General features: G+C 34.0%; 3 protein-coding genes across 3 annotated transcripts in view; 1 reads left to right on the forward strand and 2 right to left on the reverse strand.

The window, feature by feature from the left end:
* Nucleotides 1-767: 767 nt before the first annotated feature.
* On the reverse strand, nucleotides 768-5,702 carry LOC148310194 (uncharacterized). Its single transcript, XM_088258865.1, has 8 exons — nucleotides 5,048-5,702; nucleotides 4,592-4,896; nucleotides 3,243-3,415; nucleotides 2,677-2,765; nucleotides 2,317-2,482; nucleotides 2,106-2,241; nucleotides 1,739-1,832; nucleotides 768-1,527 (listed from the first exon to the last, which is right to left on the reverse strand). Exons 1-8 carry the CDS (start codon nucleotides 5,651-5,653, stop codon nucleotides 1,381-1,383), a joined length of 1,716 nt encoding a protein of 571 aa, XP_088114991.1. The 5' UTR covers nucleotides 5,654-5,702; the 3' UTR covers nucleotides 768-1,380.
* A 1,284-nt stretch (nucleotides 5,703-6,986) lies between these two features.
* Sec13 (nuclear pore and COPII coat complex component secretory 13) lies at nucleotides 6,987-8,838 on the forward strand. The gene is made up of 2 exons (XM_088258771.1): nucleotides 6,987-7,632; nucleotides 8,074-8,838. The coding sequence occupies exons 1-2, from the start codon at nucleotides 7,063-7,065 to the stop codon at nucleotides 8,446-8,448; spliced, it is 945 nt and encodes a 314-aa protein (XP_088114897.1). The 5' UTR covers nucleotides 6,987-7,062; the 3' UTR covers nucleotides 8,449-8,838.
* The window catches only part of PolE1 (DNA polymerase epsilon catalytic subunit 1), a 29,803-nt gene continuing 20,530 nt past the window's right edge, over nucleotides 8,752-18,024 (reverse strand). Inside the window, exons 25-38 of the mRNA XM_088258770.1 lie at nucleotides 17,589-17,770; nucleotides 17,031-17,227; nucleotides 16,307-16,457; nucleotides 15,614-15,769; nucleotides 14,967-15,175; nucleotides 14,105-14,252; nucleotides 13,384-13,568; nucleotides 12,464-12,588; nucleotides 11,847-11,933; nucleotides 11,542-11,699; nucleotides 10,532-10,697; nucleotides 9,823-10,001; nucleotides 9,257-9,389; nucleotides 8,752-9,040 (exon numbers count right to left, since the gene is read on the reverse strand). Coding sequence (XP_088114896.1) covers nucleotides 8,873-9,040; nucleotides 9,257-9,389; nucleotides 9,823-10,001; nucleotides 10,532-10,697; nucleotides 11,542-11,699; nucleotides 11,847-11,933; nucleotides 12,464-12,588; nucleotides 13,384-13,568; nucleotides 14,105-14,252; nucleotides 14,967-15,175; nucleotides 15,614-15,769; nucleotides 16,307-16,457; nucleotides 17,031-17,227; nucleotides 17,589-17,770 — 2,244 coding nt within the window. The 3' untranslated portion in view covers nucleotides 8,752-8,872. The remainder of the gene's footprint in view (nucleotides 9,041-9,256; nucleotides 9,390-9,822; nucleotides 10,002-10,531; nucleotides 10,698-11,541; nucleotides 11,700-11,846; nucleotides 11,934-12,463; nucleotides 12,589-13,383; nucleotides 13,569-14,104; nucleotides 14,253-14,966; nucleotides 15,176-15,613; nucleotides 15,770-16,306; nucleotides 16,458-17,030; nucleotides 17,228-17,588; nucleotides 17,771-18,024) is intronic.

Consider the following 18,024-nt stretch of genomic DNA (forward strand, 5'->3'; position numbering starts at 1 on the left):
GTTACTTCTTCATGTGACGCACAAATTGGTTATTTGTATTATTTATTTAGTTTGAAACACTGTCCATCACATGGAATACACAAAACTGAGCTTAGTTACCGTTTGCTTTTTTGGTATGGTCTATAAAAAATATGTATAAATGCAAAGTATCTCAAAATAAGGCTGAAATGACTGCCTTAAGGCGTTTGTGCACTACACGGAATTTTACCATCCGGCACTTCAGGTAGCATTTTAAAATGATGATTGGCTTGGATTGGCTTGTGCTTTTGTCCATCTCTCTTCGGATCGGTGCTCTTGATCGGTGCATGAACATGTTGCGCATAAATTCGATCAAGCTAAACTGTCGTAGTCGGTTTTATTTTTAAAAACCGGACTGCCAGACAGTAAAATTCTGTGTAGTGCACAAGCGGCTTTTTTTCTGCCTGTAATGTAATTATGGATAAATTTATATGTCTTTTTATATTCCAAATTTTCCGAATTGTATCCGCAAATTGTTCTCAGTTTAATATTATGTATTTTGTTATCACGTTCTACGGCTTTTTATATGAATTTATTTAGTTAATAGGATATGATGTACATAATTTTTTTTATAAATATATATTTAAAATAAATTTAAAGAAAAACTTCGTACATTGCCTTTTTATTTATACATATACAATAGGTACTCTATGACAGTTTTGATTAAAAAAAAGTTTCATTTATAATCATTTTAAAGCAGTGATTTTTTTTCCACCACTCACAATAAAAATTATGTATTTTATTTTAATTTGTGTAATAAAGCGATATTAAATCTGAATAACAATATAGTTATTGTGATCAGATAATTTTGTTGTATTTTACATTTTTTAAATGACAATTCAATTGTTTTGAAGAGATTTTGCCTTTCGTACTGGTGTACTCGATGAAAAATTAAAAAGTGTCAAATTAAAAGCACGAAAACTTCATCTTCTTCAAATCCTTATCCGCACCCCAATAGTGCATAAGGCATCATATAAACACAGTGTTATCTTGATAGTTTACACGTGAAGGAAAGGTGATCAGCCCTCTGCTTCAGGTACCAGTCCAGGGTAATATTGAATAAATATTAGAGTGAAAAAAATTACTTATTTATTTGATACCCCCCTGGGAATCGAACCCAGGACCTCCATAATGGTAGCCGAGCGTGCTGTCCATTACACTACGGAGGCGGACGCAAAAAAACAGCGCTATATAAATAGTTCAATAAATAAAAATATTCAATACAACAATGCACAAATTTATTCACACACATGCTCATTAAAATTATCTTTCTAATTTTTGGTATTTTTAATGAATGTTTATTACTATAGAATAAATTTAATTTAATAATAACATGGTCAAAATAAAATACTTTTTTAAAATTTATATCGTTTGAGGAGTATCTAAAACAGACGGTACAATGCAATTTGGCGTATTGTATGTCATGAGATTGAAGTCCATGTGACTTTCACCACCTTTCCACATATATTCACCCATACGCGGAGATGTACCCCTCTTCCCTGATTCTCTCTGTTGGATAAGAAAAGTAATTTGTAATAAAATTATTTTAGTACAAGATTGATTTCGAATGCCTGCTTAAATTATGCTACACACATTTAGATTTCTTCAATTCCAGTTTTGCATTTATTTTGTTCTTCTCGAGGAAGAATTTATACATTTTTTTAATGTACGTTAGATGTGTCAAAATAAAAAAATATTATAATTTGTCGACCATACTTACTGAATGAGATCCTCTTTCAAATGCGATCCGCTCTCTTTCTGCTTCAAGGGCTTTTCTTTCATTTTCTCTTTGCTGTTGGTTGTCAATATTTTTCCTTGAATCAATCCACCATATTAGGTTTATAGAAAATTTTAGAGGTGGGAACAAAGGTTTGAAAAAAAAATACAACTTGACATCCAGATTACTTAATTAAAAAGACTTTTTCAGGGTATATTCTGAATAATTTTGTTTAATATACACCCAACCTGATATTTAAAAAAAGCTAGTGATTTAGTGCTAGATATTTCAGATATATGTGTGCTTGGATATTTGTAGATTATAACGTCAACTATTTGTTTGAGTAATTGATTGCTTGGTTTTAGTTTACCTGTATTTGAGTAACCAGTGAGCCAAGTATAAGATAGGATCAGAAGGTTGATACAGGACAATCTGTCCTAGAGCTTTAGTTAGAGGTTCTCCTAGAACCGATTTTAAATAGTCACAATCGTTGAGCTTTATTTGAGCTAAAAAAAATTAGAAATGAGTACAAGAGTTAAAATATTATTCGGTGAGGTAGTAACAATGCTAACTTTACTTACGTTTGAATCCAGTCATTTTTGGACTGTATATCTCAACAAAATTTCCAAATTCATCTCTTATGTAAGCGCTCGATTTTTCATCCTCTTTATAAATTCGGCGACCCTTATTGTCTATAAAGTATTTACCAAATTCGTCAAAATCATATTCTAAATCTTCAGGAAAAAGCTGCAATATAAAACATCATGCATATTAGGTATGAAGTACACTATGTATATTTGTTTGATTAATAAAGAATTTAGTTTTTCTAATATAAATATGAATGTTGGAAAAAAAAACATTCAGATTTTTATTTAAGCTATGACTTATTTTAAATGTATGTAATGAAAAATGTATGATTAAAAGAAAATTAACAATATTACAACAGCATCTTCTTCGTAAACTTTGTTGCCGCTGTCATCAATATAATACCTTCCATCTTCATCTACGTAATAAACTTTCTTTTTACTCACTGAAAATATTTAAAAAATAATTTTAAAAACAAACAATTATATCAAAAATAATTCTTTATACCCGCAACGTTTCTTCTCAAATAGGGTGTTTATGCACATTTCATAGTCATTATAGAAAGAGAATCATAGATAAAGATTGAAATTCAGAAAGAAGTGCTCGTATCTCATGTTAAAATAGAAGTATCCTTGTAAATATTTTTTATAATATTTTTGTTAGAAACACTGGAATAAATATTTGTTTGAAAAATACAATGTACAATTCACAAGTTTACGACATGCTCACTTTTACTATCTAAAGCATAAGTAATTACAAAATTAAGAAATTACACCGTATTTCTAGATTGCACTTTATTATATCCAATGCTCAAAATTGAATTGCGCAATTGAAGGAAATTTAAAAGAATTCGAATGGTTCATAATGAATCATGAATCTCAGGGTTGTATCAGGAAGAATCTCAAATGTTATTATGCCTTACTTGCAATATTAAATTCTTCTAAAATAGCTTTTTTGATAACTTCTCTTTCTTCTTCAATTTTCCTTATCGCAATTCTACATGCAGCCATTGCCTTATCATATTCTTCTTTGATTTTCTGAATGTGTCTAATTTGTCTCTCACTGTCCATCTCGTAATCTGTCATGGCTTTTTGTCTAAAAATATATAAAGGCAAAGTGTTTTCACTATATATTTCTTACTTATACAACTACATATTTCTTCTTTTTTTTGAGAGAAAGAGAAATATTTGTGTTTTTATTATTCTTCTTCTCCGTCTTAATCCTCAGGGTTGTGACCCTTGCAGAAGCAATGACTCTTCTCCAGTTATCCCTTGACTGCGCTGCACGTAGCGCTCCAACCACTGAGGTTTTATTATTAACATAAATATTTAAATTTCATACTATTTCTGTGACCCTAAGCGGCTCATTATAAAAAAAGGTTTCAAATTGTGGTAGAGAGGGTTTGAACCGAGAAACTCTGACTTAAGAGTCCGCGACACTAACCACGGGACCACAACCCGACGCAAACCCTCATCTTCACCTGATGGTGCACAGGGGACTGCATCATATAAACGCAGTGTTATCTTGATCGTTAACACATGAAGAAAAGCCCTCCCACTTATGTTTATTTAAAAAATCACTTATTTATTACATATCACATATGTATTTGATCCCCCTCGGAACACTTATTTATTACATATCACATATTTATTTGATCAAACCCGGGACCTCTAGTGCGGTAGCCGAGCATGCCGAGTACATATTTATGAATTCTTAATTCAGTTGTTGATAAATCTTTTTATTTTATTTGTATGATTTATTTATTTTTTATCAATCTCATGTGTGCTATCCATCATGACGTATGGGATCGAGAGTAGAGCGGACACCGTTGCTATAGTGTCAGAAATAAAGATTTTAAGAAGCATATCGGGCAAGAGCCTACGAGACAGAATAAGAAATGCCAGGATAAGGGAAATATGCGAGATCGAAGATGTCGTTAGGTGGGGAAGGCAATGAAGTAGACAATGGTATGCGCATGTGAGGAGAATGGAACCATCCAGACTCCCCCACAACCCTAAGGTAAATGACTCGAGGGCAGACCACCAAAGACATGGATCGACAGCTGGAAATCGACATCCTAGGAGGTTAATCCCTCTTAAAAACTGGCCACAAGACCAACACCGAAAAGAAGAAGAAGAATCTCTATGAATATTTATGAGACCATAATTAAAAGTCAAAAATGTTTATTTGGTTTTTATGAACTTGATATTTCAAATTTGAGTCCATGTGGCGCTAGGGAAGATATAAATACACATTTTGTCACCAACCCACATTTCATTTTTAAAGAATTCCTCGGTGTCTTCCATTTTCTGCATTTCTTGCTGTAGTTTCTCATTCAAATCTTTCAATGACTCCTCGAGATGTAATAGAGATTTCATTTGAAGATCTAGGTAACTTTTTCTACTTCTTAATGTCGCTATTTCTGCAGAGAGCTTAGCCTTCAGTTCTCGAAACCTCATTTCCGCAATTTCCATTCTCTTTCTTCTTATGTTTTCTTCCAAATCAGTTATTTTCTCCTCTATTTTTTTACAATTTTGAGCCATATCAGCGGTTGTGTCAGTGACTATAGTAGATATCTGAAAGTTTAGTAGCGTATATACGAAACATCCCCCGTAAACAGCTGCATTACCTCACCACAGTGAATATCTTATAACTTAGAGTATAAGTAAAAATGTTTTTAAATATATTTAGTAGGTACGAATTTGAAGAATATTTTTATTTACTTACATGAGTGTCTATAATTGTTTTCAATTCAGCATCAGCTTCCTCTTGTTGTTTATCAAGCCATTCTTTATTCAGTTTTGTTTCTTCCAAAACTGCATCTATAAAATCTGCATCACATTTCTCAGCAATCACATATCTTTTCTGTTTCAGAATATCAATATAAGAACTGAACAAGTTATTAATTTCTTCCAAATCATTTTTATATATTTCAGGACTTATAGGTTGCGTCAATTCGAACATTGATTCTATTAATTTGATTACATTTTCATGTTTGTTACTTTCATCTTCTATATATGTGTCAATAATTGCAAGGATATCTTCTTGTGTTTTTTCATTTTCTTCTACCCCTTGTTCTAATTCCGTAAGCTTTGATTTTATTGCTGCCCACTGATTTTCATTTTTTTTAACTATGGCAGTTAATTTTTGATAATCCAAATATTCATATTTATATTCATCAAATAATTGAGTCGGTTCTTGAGGGCAAAAATCTGATGTGAATTTCAATATTGGTTGGTTGAAAGCATTTTTTCTCTCTTTTATAAGATTGAGGAGGTTTAGTGCTTCAAGATTATCTTCATTACAAGATGATATAACTGTTACCTCTGACATTTTTATGTTTCATAAAATAAACATCTACGATAACAAACTGAAATTTTCATAAATCAATATTCATAATGTGTGTTTAAAAAAGGAAATAAGTATTTAATAATCATGTTTTTCTTCCATTAGGAACCTAATCACAATCTTCTTCTTCTTCAAACCCTTATCTGTACCCGATAGTGCATGGGGCACTGCATCATATAAACGCAGTGTTATCTTGATCGTTACCACATTAAGGAAACGTGATGAGCCCTCCGCTTTAGGTACCAGTCCAGGGTAATATTGAATAAATATTAGAGTGAAAAATCATTTATATTTATTTGACCCCCCCTGGGGATCGAACCCGGGACCTCCAGTGCAGTAACCGAGGTTGCTGACCATTACACTACGAAGGCGGACTACACAATACCCCATATTTATTACAGTTATGTATTTTTTTAAATGCTATAAGTGTACAATATTGAAGGGTATATATTTCTTTAATATAATCAAATGTATAATTTTCCTTCCTTAGTCCTGATGAAGGAAAATAACAATAATGTAACGAAAAAATAATGGAATGGATATATGAAAATATTTTATTACGGTTAGTTGTTACACGTGTTTGTATTCCAAAATATTTTTCATTCAATTCAAAACCAATTCAATTTTTTAAAAATCGAATGAAAAGAGTAAACTAATCAAATGTAAATTGCTTAGTAATTGACTAATTTTTAATTTTTGCAATTTTACTTTATTATTAGAAATAAAGTGAATAAATGAATATTTATATTTTACATACATAGTTGAAACCTGTACTTTTATCTGAACTGTTTATTGTTGTTCTTGGATTTACTTTAAAATACGTAATAATATTAATAACAGCGCTGATTGGGGTCTAGCAGTCTAACTTATATTATTAATAATGACTGTAAACCTAAAAGATTAGATTCAAAATGCATTGCAATGCGAAATGATTCTTTTAGTTTAGCCATCTGTGTTTTAGGAAGTACTTACTTTAAAGTACCTGTATTAAAATATTTTTTTAAACAGGTAACATTAAGGCTTACGTTCCGTAATTATTTTACATTCTCATGCAAATATAGTCTTTATTCAATTGGATATACTGAAGTGTTTCAAACTATGAGTATACTATTTTAAATTTATTTATTTAAATGTATTTTTCTCATTTTAAGTCTTTTGAATTACTCAAAAACTAATAAAAATATATTATTTGTTTATTATAAGATATTTTTTCATTTAAGTCATCGCTTTTGTTGTTTGGAAGATATTTATCAATCGTTGCTGGTGAGTTTATAATCAATCGTTTCCACGTCTGCTCGTTTGAAACATCGTAAACGTCGTGTTTTTAGGTTTTTGACGTTTCATCAAAATCGGTACGAATAAAGTGCGGTGTTTGATAATAAAAATAAATCAAAATGGTTTCTGTGCTAAATACGATAGACACCGGCCACGAAGATATGATACACGACGCTGAATTGGATTATTACGGTTTACGGCTGGCCACTTGCTCCTCCGACAATTCAGTTAAAGTTTATGATATCAAGAGTGGAACTCAAACTTTAGCTGCAGACCTGAAAGGGCACTGGGGTCCAGTTTGGCAAGTGGCCTGGGCACATCCGAAGTACGGAAACCTCCTAGCTTCGTGCTCCTATGATCGCAATGTAATTATCTGGAAGGAAGCCGGCGAATGGAGCAAGTTGTACGAGTATAGTAATCACGAATCGTCCGTAAATTCGGTTGCGTGGGCTCCCGCGGAATATGGACTTATCTTAGCGTGCGGGAGCTCCGATGGTTCAATATCCATCGTGTCGTATAACCAAGAGAGTTCTAGTTGGGAGGCTAGAAAGATCCCCGGTGCTCACGCCATAGGATGCAATACTGTAAGCTGGTGTCCCGCTATATCAGCGGACCCCAACATGGACCCATTAGGCAATAAGAGCAGTGTGAAGCGGCTAGTGTCCGGCGGCTGCGATAACCTTGTTAAGGTATGGTTCTCTCCGTTCAATTCACTTTTAAAATGTATCATGATAAACGCTGCACTTTTGAGAAAAAATGCAATAATTCGTTTTCAATAGTAAATTCTGGAACTCTCACATGTTTAGTTTGTTTACAAAACTAAAAAAAAGTGCACTATTTAAAAAAATCTGATTGTGGTCCTGTGGTTAGTGTCGCGAACGTGACTTAAAGTTTCGGGGTTCGAGCCACTCTTCCACAACTTGATTTCGATTTTCAATAACGAGCCCCTTAGGCCTACAAATATGATTGAAATGATAGTGTATATAATAAAAACACAAATATTTGTCTTAAAAAAATAATAAGTAAATTATACTTTATTTTAGAATTTGTACAATAAAGAGCAGATAGGTATATTGGTGGAAGACCAGCACTTCCTGTTAACTTATATTATTATTCCTTAATTTACACAGATCTGGACGGAAAAAGCTGATCAATGGACAGAAGAAACCAGACTAGAAATCCACACGGACTGGATTCGCGACGTCGCGTGGGCGCCCTCCATCGGCCTTCCTCGCTCAGTCATCGCCTCCTGCTCCCAGGACAAGAGAGTGGTCATCTGGAGCAGCGAGGACAACGTGTCCTGGCAGTCTGCCATCCTGCACACCTTCGACGACGTGGTGTGGAGCGTGAGCTGGTCGCTCACTGGCAACATCCTGGCCGTGTCGGGCGGGGACAACAAGGTCAGCCTCTGGCGCGAGAGTAACGAGGGCCAGTGGGCGTGCATCAGCGAGGTGGCTCGGGGCATCGGCCATTCGGGAAACTCTGACGACGGAGGCATCAACTAGTAGCCAGTCAAACAATACCAAAACTTTATATTTTGTCGGAGAGATGTCCCGAGTAGGGGACTGAGAAATACTACACTAAAAGCCTTAACATATTTTTTCAAGTCAATACAATTGATGTAATTTTTGTATAGGGGATGTACTTTATTATCATACATACAAATTTGTTAAATTTGTGCCAGTAGAGCTCTCCGGAAGTTTGCCTTAATCTCAGTAAATGACTGTCATATTACGTTAAAATGATTGTTTTTCATTGATTTGTTTATTTATCTAAATTTTTACCAATAAAATAAAACTAGTGTATAAGATAATGGCTCCTTTTTATTCGTGTCTATTAATGCATAATATTTGAATTTCATATTATAAAAATAAATTAATAAAGAAACACATTTATTTTTCAAATTTTATTTCACAATTATGATAAAAATCAAGTATTTTGAAGATGAAACGTTACAGCCTCCTTAAGAAGCGGCATCTTGAAGTACTCCCCGATCAGCTTGAATGTCTTCAGATTTGTTATAATGTCTTTCTTGGATAGCATAAGTTTGTAGTCACCGGCACATGTGCAAACTGTAGCTAAATTGTCTCGTTTTACCTGTGGAAAGAATTATCAGAATAGAATAGTATTTATGTATTGAACTTGAGTTATTAAGGCAAGAAAGGATGCTTAAAATAAGATAATAATCAATTAAGGCTATAATATACAACAGTATACAGTTTTGAACCGAAAATAATTCAAATATAAAATAATTTAAAGATGGATATAATATAAAATAATTTGAAAATGGATTAATGAAGCATTGTTACACACCTGGCGACATCGGACACATATAAGGTCTTGAAGAGTATAGGCCATTGTCTTCTTATTCATAGCTTCTAGAAGTCTCCATTCTAATTCCGAGTTCTCATACGCTGTTCCGCAGATTGGACAGAGGCACACGGGACTGAAAATAATATTGTCATTCGCAATAAGCAAGTGATGAAAGATAATGGTTGCAATGATGGATCACCCGGTCTTTGGTAAAATTCACTATTTTTATTGTAGACCTTCTTTTTAATTGTTATTTAAGGATGTTTTAAATCCTCCAGTATGTAAATGTGAGAATCGCACGACTAAATGAATATTTTGTTCATATCCGTGGTGTAAGGGTAAGCGCATTTAGCTACCATGCTGACTTTCCACTGAAATGTTTATCTAATATCACCCTGGACTGGTACCTGAAGTGTAAGGCTGATCACCTCACCTTTGTGTAATTAAAAATCAATATAAATAACACTGGATCGATAAAATGCAGTGCCCTACGCATCATTAGATGCGGATAAGGTTTAGAGAAGAAGAAATAAATATTGAGAATAGGAAAAAATATATAAATATACCAGTCATTTTCAACATTCCTGTGGTTGTCTTTGCACATATCGATGTCTCTACAGTGGTTGCACACTTTGCAGATTACTTCACATAGAGTGAAGGAGGAGCAGGGGTCTCTCCACACGGCCATATCGCTGAACTCTCCCACGTTGATAAGTCGCAGGAGGTTACGACGTAATAGATTCACCTAAAACATAAATGGATTATTATGGTCATGCCATACCACCTTTTGAGTATTTACCACGGTAAAAACCAACAGCTGATCCATAATTTTATTAATATAAATTTACTTTATTTGCAAATTAATGTATTAAATGCTGTAACACAATTCTAAAAAACATATTTCACAAAATTCAACAGCCTAAACTTGTAATGAAAACCAACAGAGCACTATAATATTTTACAAAATAATTATATTCAATTTTTTTATTTATTTTTATTCATCAATATCAGTTAGAAATTCATCTGCATTAAATAAACCTTTTTTTTGTAAATTAAAAGCATTGTTAACTTTGTGGTATTGTAATATAACACTCTCCTTATCATACATCATTCACTTTGTGTAAAATCACTTAAAAACATTACTTCATGACTACTGGTTTCGGAATAACCATTCCATCATTATTTTCTTTTGATTCAACTATCTGCTGTAATAGATTATTACACAATAATATTGGTCAGTGACAAGCTATAAGTGGGCCACGGTAAAGTGCGTACCTCTTCCTCCATAGTAGTATCCAATCCAAACACTTTACAGATTGCGTTCACAAATTCAAGGGCCGGATTTCTTTTTCCATTTTGTCCGTCGTAATAGACACTCATCAAGCTACCGTCATCTTCCCATTTGAAGGATGGCATTTTTTTGTGAATCTTCTCAGTTATCCTAAAATAAAAGTGCACAACATTACACATTTACATAAAGACATGGCTGACTTAAAGCTTAAAACTGCTAATCCATATCGCTCACTTCTTTCAAGAACGTCATAAATCAAAAAACTTGATTTTTCAGGAGAACGTTTTTAATGTTTAAAAATATAATACAATTTATTAAAACTAAATATCAAGCCACTTATTGAACTTTTTACTGTGCAACAGATCTTTTTAGGTTAAACCTGAAGGTTTTTTCTCCATTTGAAAAATAACTAGTTTATTTTAAAAAAATAATTAAACAATACCTTTTCTTCACAATGCAAAAACAACACTTTCAGCCCTGTAGTGGATAAATATTAAGTTAAAAATATGCCTCTTTTGCTGGGATATAGTACATTTTCTAGGCATTCCGAAAATAGGCACAACTGAAAATGGACGATTTTTGATTTATGACGTTCTTGGAAGGAGTGACTGATATGTTAAATAATAATAATATGTGGCTAATTTTTCTTATGTAAATACACTCAGACCTTGCTTTGCGTCGTTTTACTTTGAGTTTTTTCAAAGTTGCGTTGTTACTGAATTAAGACTTGTTTTCGCTATCTTCAAATTGCACACCTTGTTGTCGGGCACTTTTTTTAACAACCTCGACCTTAATTATACTCAGACAGTCTTCGCCCAACCTTCAGAATATGTACTAATCGCAAGTAACCACAAACCCAATTCCGATCTGTACAATGTTTTTTGGCATCTATGTAACCGTATGTAAAAGACGCTTTTAAGTGTTTCTCGCAAATGTGTTAATATGTAAAGTGTCCATCATGGTAAAGAAAGCAGAAGAATATTAAAAGCCTTACTGAAATAATTTCTGTGACATCTCTCCGCGCAGTAGTGTGGGTAGTTCCTGAGGCTGAGTGTGTGCTGCGCTGATATACCCCGCCACGGCCCCTGCAAACGGGTCCCTCACCTGCTCTGCTAAGTACTCCATCAGATTCCAGTTCATCTCTATAGACTCCTGTTTTTTTTTACACAAATAAACAATTTAATAGTAAAGAAAAATCATTATAATCATTAAAAATTATTTTGTTGGATCAGCATTTCAGAACATAAGTTGATTTGTAGTAAATAAAAAAAGTTATATTTAGAAATTTTTATATGTTACCTCTTCTTCATCATCATCCATATCTTCTTGTAGGGATTCCGTGACCTGTGATTCTCCGACTTCTGTCAAACCCTTAGGCAATGGACCCTGTAAAACAAATCGATTTCTGTTAAAGTTTTATTAAATTTAGGTTTAAATAAAGGTTTTATTACTACATATCCAAAACACATATATGTAATAGGGTATTTATTATCATTCAGGAGGAATAACAAATTAAAAATGAATATATTTTGAACATAATATTTTTGTTAGAGAAAGAACTACATATTTCAGTGGTTCAACAAGGCAATTATAACCTCATAGTCAGTACCAGACTCATATAAGTTCCATAGTGGTTAGTAGCACAAGTGTCCTGGCATTTTCTTACAGGGGATAATGCATTTTCATTGTAATTAATTTACACATTACCATTTTACCATTCTTTTTAAATAAGAAATGTGGCGGCTATTCATAAATAATTAATTGATTCGGCAGTCATTTTGTGGTAATTTCACATACGGTTTGAAAATGATGCGGGATGCATCAAAACAAATACATATCACCATTGTGAATCTTATTGATTTGAAGAAAAGTCGTATTTACCAAATGAAATAAAATAAAAATGGATAACCAATTACCTTGATACCCGCATGGTTAGCTAGATCAAGCCACAGCATGTACGACCAGCACTGCTTGTAGGATATCTCAATACCATGGAATAGTTCCCTATTCCGTATACTCTGCACAACAAACTCCACGTAACCTAAGGAAAAAAACAAGTTAAAATATTTTTTATTGAAAACAAATATTTGTTTTTAATCATGTATCCTTTGCTTCTTCTTCTAACACTTATCCACACCCAATGGTGCATAGGATACTGCATCATATTGACACAGTATTGCCTTGATTATTACTTACATGAAGGCAAGATGATCACTCTTGATCATGTACCCACTTAAAAGGAATTTTTGAATGCCAAACAAATAAAAATCTCGGTCAAGATTATATTATATTATACGAAAAATTTCCATAAGAAAAAGAATAATCTAATATGTACACATTATTATGTAAATATTATCAGTGCCTTATTATGATGGAAGACATCAGATCAGCATTTGGACACTTTTTACAGCAATTAACACATTGTCATCGGGAGGTTTTTTCATCAACCCGGACCCTGATTTGTATACGAATAGGGGTTGATGAAATAGACGGTATAATAATCACAAGTAACCTAATTACAAGTAACCACAGACCCAATTCCGATATGTACAATGTTTTTTGGTGTCTCTCGCGCTCTACCAAAAGTAAGCAAATAGAACGCTTATAAGCGTTTCCCACTCTTAACAGTATATAAAAGACACTTTTAAGCGTTTCCTGCACAGACTTTTTCAATACTTAGTGACATACGTACATTGATATCTTTTCATAAAATGGGGAAATAAAAATTGTGAGATTTGTATTCAAGGACAATTTTGAAATATGAATAGGTGGTATCTAATAGTACATAGAATGTATGTCATATTGAAATAAGTAAACATTGATTGGCTGGATTTACCTATGGCGTCTCTAATGGAATGCTTCTTGGTCCAGAGGATAATTTTGTTAAAATTGGCAAACACAATTTGCGAGCCGAGGCGTTTGAACTCAGCGATGAGCTGAAGGAATAACTTCTTCATAAGGTTATGTAATGTACGTCTCATAGCCGGGTCATACAGCAGGCATGTAGGAGTCCGTAACCATCTATAAGAGATAAAAAAATAACAGATATAATATTTTAAGAGTAACCAAAGAGTAAATTCTGTTACTTTCTTAGGAAATATTATTAGAATTACCTCTTGTGTGAAAAATGGAATATCTTTGATGACTTTTAAAGAAACACCAGAAACATTATTACTATTTAATCTTAACACACTTCGGACGAGAAAGATATTTCTACCCGTTCTACTACTAGAGGGGGGTCAAATAAATTCATATAGGTGATTTTTCACTCTTATATTTATTCAATATTACCCTGGACTGGTACCTGAAGCGGAGGGCTGATCACCTTTCCTTCATGTGTTAACGATCAAGATAACACTGCTTTTATATGATGCATTGCCCTATGCACCATTGTGGTGCGGGTAAGGGCTTGAAGAAGAAGAGTGAAAAAAAAAATTGATATATATTTTGACCGCAACTGGGAATCGGACCCGGTACCCCCAGTATGGTAGCCAAATGTGTTGAGCACTACACTACGGAGTTGGATAATATTTAAGTAAGTTTTATGTCATATGTACCTGTAGAAATGTGAAATTTGAAAGTCAGCAAAGACATTCTTGTATGTGGAGACATCTCTCAGCCAGGCTCCAACCATTGATCGGAGGATCTTGAATGCGGCGCTGCACTGAGACGACTCGTCGTAACTAATGGGCGCTCCCCCAGGACCTAGTTTATAAAATTATCAACAATTATTAATATGCTTTAAAATTATATTTGAATATATCAACAATAAAAAACTATGTATAAGACTTGTTATCACAGTATTGTTGCAGCAACACTACTCTCACAAATTCTGCTTTAAATTGCACTTAACACGGTGATCAGTCTTATGGGGGTCAGAGCCTGATCAATATGATTGTCAATATTCCTGTGAACGTTTCTCAGAGATGCGATAAATTGATTATAACAGAAAATGAAGTGATTTTCATTTACGATTCCTTATTGATGGAAAACGATGGTAATTTTTAATGAAGCGCAATAATAGAGGGCATTGACAGCAAATTGGTAGTTTTACTGAATTTTTATTCTCTCCTATATTTGGTGAATGAAAAAACTATCTAACTAACTAACTATCCATCATGCCGCTTGATAAAATATAAAGGGAACACAAACCCCAGGTGTAATTTATTTATCTGAAATAATATTAGGTGCTGTTGTGAAATTCCTACTTAAGAACTCACTTTAAGTACTTACTCTTACTTTAAGAAATTAGCAATAAACAATTTATTAATATGGTAACCCTGAAAGGATGTTTAATAATCATGGCTACCAACATCAGTTCTTAATATATCTTATGGGAAGTTAGTCCTATTATACTTTAGGGATTAGACATCAGTCTAGGGACACACAAGGGTTAAATTTAAAGTCAGGCCTTCTCACCTGAGAGGGCGATGGCGTCTTGTATGAGGGCCTGCGGCTGTGCCCCGAAGCTGGTGGCTGCGCTGGTGCCCTCGGCGTGCAACACCTGCGCAGCCTGCAGCAGAGCGCACACGGCCAGGGCCTCCGTCTCCAGCTCCACGCACACCCCCGGGTAGGCCCCGCTCGCACTCTGGCTGCACCCGCCCAACTCCTCTGTCTCGCTCACCAACCTGGCAACCCGCAAGAACCATTTTAGAGCAAACACATATTTTAGAAGAACGGAATATGTTGCCAGTGTTGATATTTTTCCCTACATCTGACTTTTATATTTTTACTAAAGATGAATGAATGAATAATGGAGTTACTAGATTAATCCATTTATCCGAAACAAATTTGGTTGTCAAAAGTCATTTCAGTAATTCATAGATCATTCTAGATAAATTACTGGTCTCCTCGTGTTTTAAATGTTTACTTTGCTCGCATTTAAGTGGCCATTTAAATGATGTAATTTTTCACGACTGAAGATTGCAGTTGGCAATTGAAATTAAGAATGAGTTGACATCTATTTTTAAATATGACAATGACAAATTAATAGGATTATTATAGAATTTCCAAGGCCATTGTTTTTTATTATTATTATTAATTAATAATGTATAATAAATTCATACATATTGTCATCTGTTTCCCTTCCTCCCAGGTCCGGCCTGTCCTTGTCAGAGCACCAGAGAACAAAGTTGTGTTTTAAGAGATGGCGGGCAAAGAACAGATCTGCTCCAAATAGCGTTGGATCTGACGGCATGTTTCCAATCGGGACATGGAAGTACCTAAAAACAAAAAAGTTGTTTTTTATTGATATATCTGAAAAAGGATGTAGAAGTCTGGGTATTTACAGAGCTATCATAGGGTGTTTTAACACATTGTTTGCAGGAAACGCTGAAGAGCGTCTTCAACACACTGTTGGTAGAGAGTGGGAGACGTTTATTTGCTTACTTTTGTGTTCTATTTGCTTACTTTTGGTACAACGCGAGACGCGAAAAAACTGTACAGATCCAAGTTGGGTTTGCGGTTACTTGTGGTTGGTATACGATAAAAAAAACGATCGAAAAAACCGCCCACCAACAATGTGTTAAGTGATCACTTTATACACATTCTACCCATGATTAAATTCACCATTCTACCCATGATTGATCTATGTTGAGACATCAATAAAAAAATCTTGATAAAATAAACAAAGATTTGGATAAACTAAGAATATTGTGAATAAAATAGATTGCAGTTAAAACAATTTTACCAAAGCATGTGATGAGGATATTTTTAAACATGAATACTGAGAAAGAATAGTATTCTCATGGTTAGTTTACCTGCATTGTTCCATAGATAGATCGATCACAGTTTCCAAGTTGAGATAGTGCCTAACTATTGATCTGGCACCTAGTCTCTGCCAATCCAAGGCTCCGTATAATGTTTCAACATCTCTCACGTGTATTGGTACCAACGGGTACTCACAAAGACCTGAAATTTTATAGATTCAGCAGGACCTCTATAATCTGAACACCTCTGTACTCTGAACGCCCACTCATCCCTTCCGCGCTTCTTAAAAACACAAAAGAGAGCAAGTAACACAATAATGTGATGGCGAAAGTGAAGAAATGTTTGACGCTGGAGCAGTAGCAAGTATTCCCCATTTAAGCGCGGTTTCTGCTTTAAATATATGCCTAGAATGGGCTGACCAACTGGATATTCCTGTGCAAGAGAAGATGCTTTTACGTAAAGTTTTTTACTTGTCATTAAATAAATCTTGACCAACTAGAATATTTGATTTCTTTAAAAAAAGTACAACAAATACATTTGAAATTTGATTTCTTTAAAAAAGTAGAATAAATACATTTAAAATTTCACAATGCATATTTGTTTTATTTTATAAAAATACCCTACAGATTCTCTGTACTGTAATTTGAATGCTCCTCTAGTCCGAATAAAGGGTAAATTTTTGGCGTTCGGATTATAAAGGTCTTACTGTATAACATATCCTATTTTTATATACGTTTCATATATATTTCTTATGTTGCCTATCTGTGTTTCTACCTGGCATCAAAGTTTGCAGTGCTGCGAGCGAAAGCGTCGACTGAACGGCGCACAAAGTAGGTCCTTTGTTTTCTTCCCTGTAGTCTTGCAACGCGCGTTGTATTAATCGGTATATCTGCTTCACATCCGTCTCACAACGCACTTCGAAGGTTATATCTGCCGGAGGGAGCTGTAATTCATCTGTGCCAGTTGTTATTCTGCAATCAGTATTTATTTAATTAGTGAATAAATTATTACATTTATCACATGATAATCCCAAATATTATTATTGGAAATACTAAGGAATAAATACAGCGAACCCCCTTATAACGTTAAGATAGATACCGCGTTATCAGAGGGAACTTTATATGGGGTTAATGTTTAAAATTGTATTTTAATTTTAAATGACTCATTTCAGTCTTTTCCACTAATTGAAATGTAAAAATTAAATTTAAAACATTAACCCCACATAAAGTTCCCTCCGATAATGTGATACCTATCTCAACGTTATAGGGGGGTTTACTGTATAAATGTTTTGTTCCATTTTGTACTGTTCTAGTTTATCAAAGTGCATCTTACTTGGCCATTCTCTCAGCGTTGTACAGGGTATTCATGTTAGGCATTTGATTGGTCCTCACGGTGTCTAATACAAATATGTGTCCCTTCTTGGTGGGCCCGAGGCACAGGGCCCACATGGCTCTGGAATAGCCCCCGCCCATGTGATGGTACAGGAAAATCTGCCTCAGTGGAGATACGTTTTTCTGGAATTTACATACATATTAATTTTGGCACCTCCGTGTATGTTTATGTTATGCTAACTCTAAACATAAGTGAAGTACAAATTAAAACTAAAGCTCGAAGCTTTAACACAATGGCTGTAGATGGCAGAAAGCACACCATGAAATTAATTCATAGCTTTTAAGAGTACAAATCTTATTTTCACAAAATAAAAGGCCTAGTCACACCTAAATCAGTGTAATTTCTGCATCTAATGGTGCATAGATGCACTGCATTG

This window comes from Brachycentrus maculatus, unplaced genomic scaffold (assembly GCF_059751285.1).
Source record: "Brachycentrus maculatus isolate JH-2025_06_01 unplaced genomic scaffold, ASM5975128v1 h1tg000104l, whole genome shotgun sequence".
In the NCBI taxonomy this organism is placed as follows: Eukaryota; Metazoa; Arthropoda; class Insecta; order Trichoptera; family Brachycentridae; genus Brachycentrus; species Brachycentrus maculatus.

Bases quoted from the DNA above. Each gene is read 5' to 3' on its own strand.
- LOC148310194 (XM_088258865.1), bottom strand. From the start codon at position 5,653: ATGTCAGAGGTAACAGTTATATCATCTTGTAATGAAGATAATCTTGAA. The intron at 3,416-4,591 runs GTGGGTTGGTGA...ATATATTTTTAG, and splicing joins GAATTCTTTAAAAATGAAAT to ACAAAAAGCCATGACAGATT. The intron at 2,483-2,676 runs GTAATATTGTTA...TTTATATTGCAG, and splicing joins TTTACGAAGAAGATGCTGTT to CTTTTTCCTGAAGATTTAGA.
- Sec13 (XM_088258771.1), top strand. From the start codon at position 7,063: ATGGTTTCTGTGCTAAATACGATAGACACCGGCCACGAAGATATGATA. The intron at 7,633-8,073 runs GTATGGTTCTCT...TAATTTACACAG, and splicing joins GCTGCGATAACCTTGTTAAG to ATCTGGACGGAAAAAGCTGA.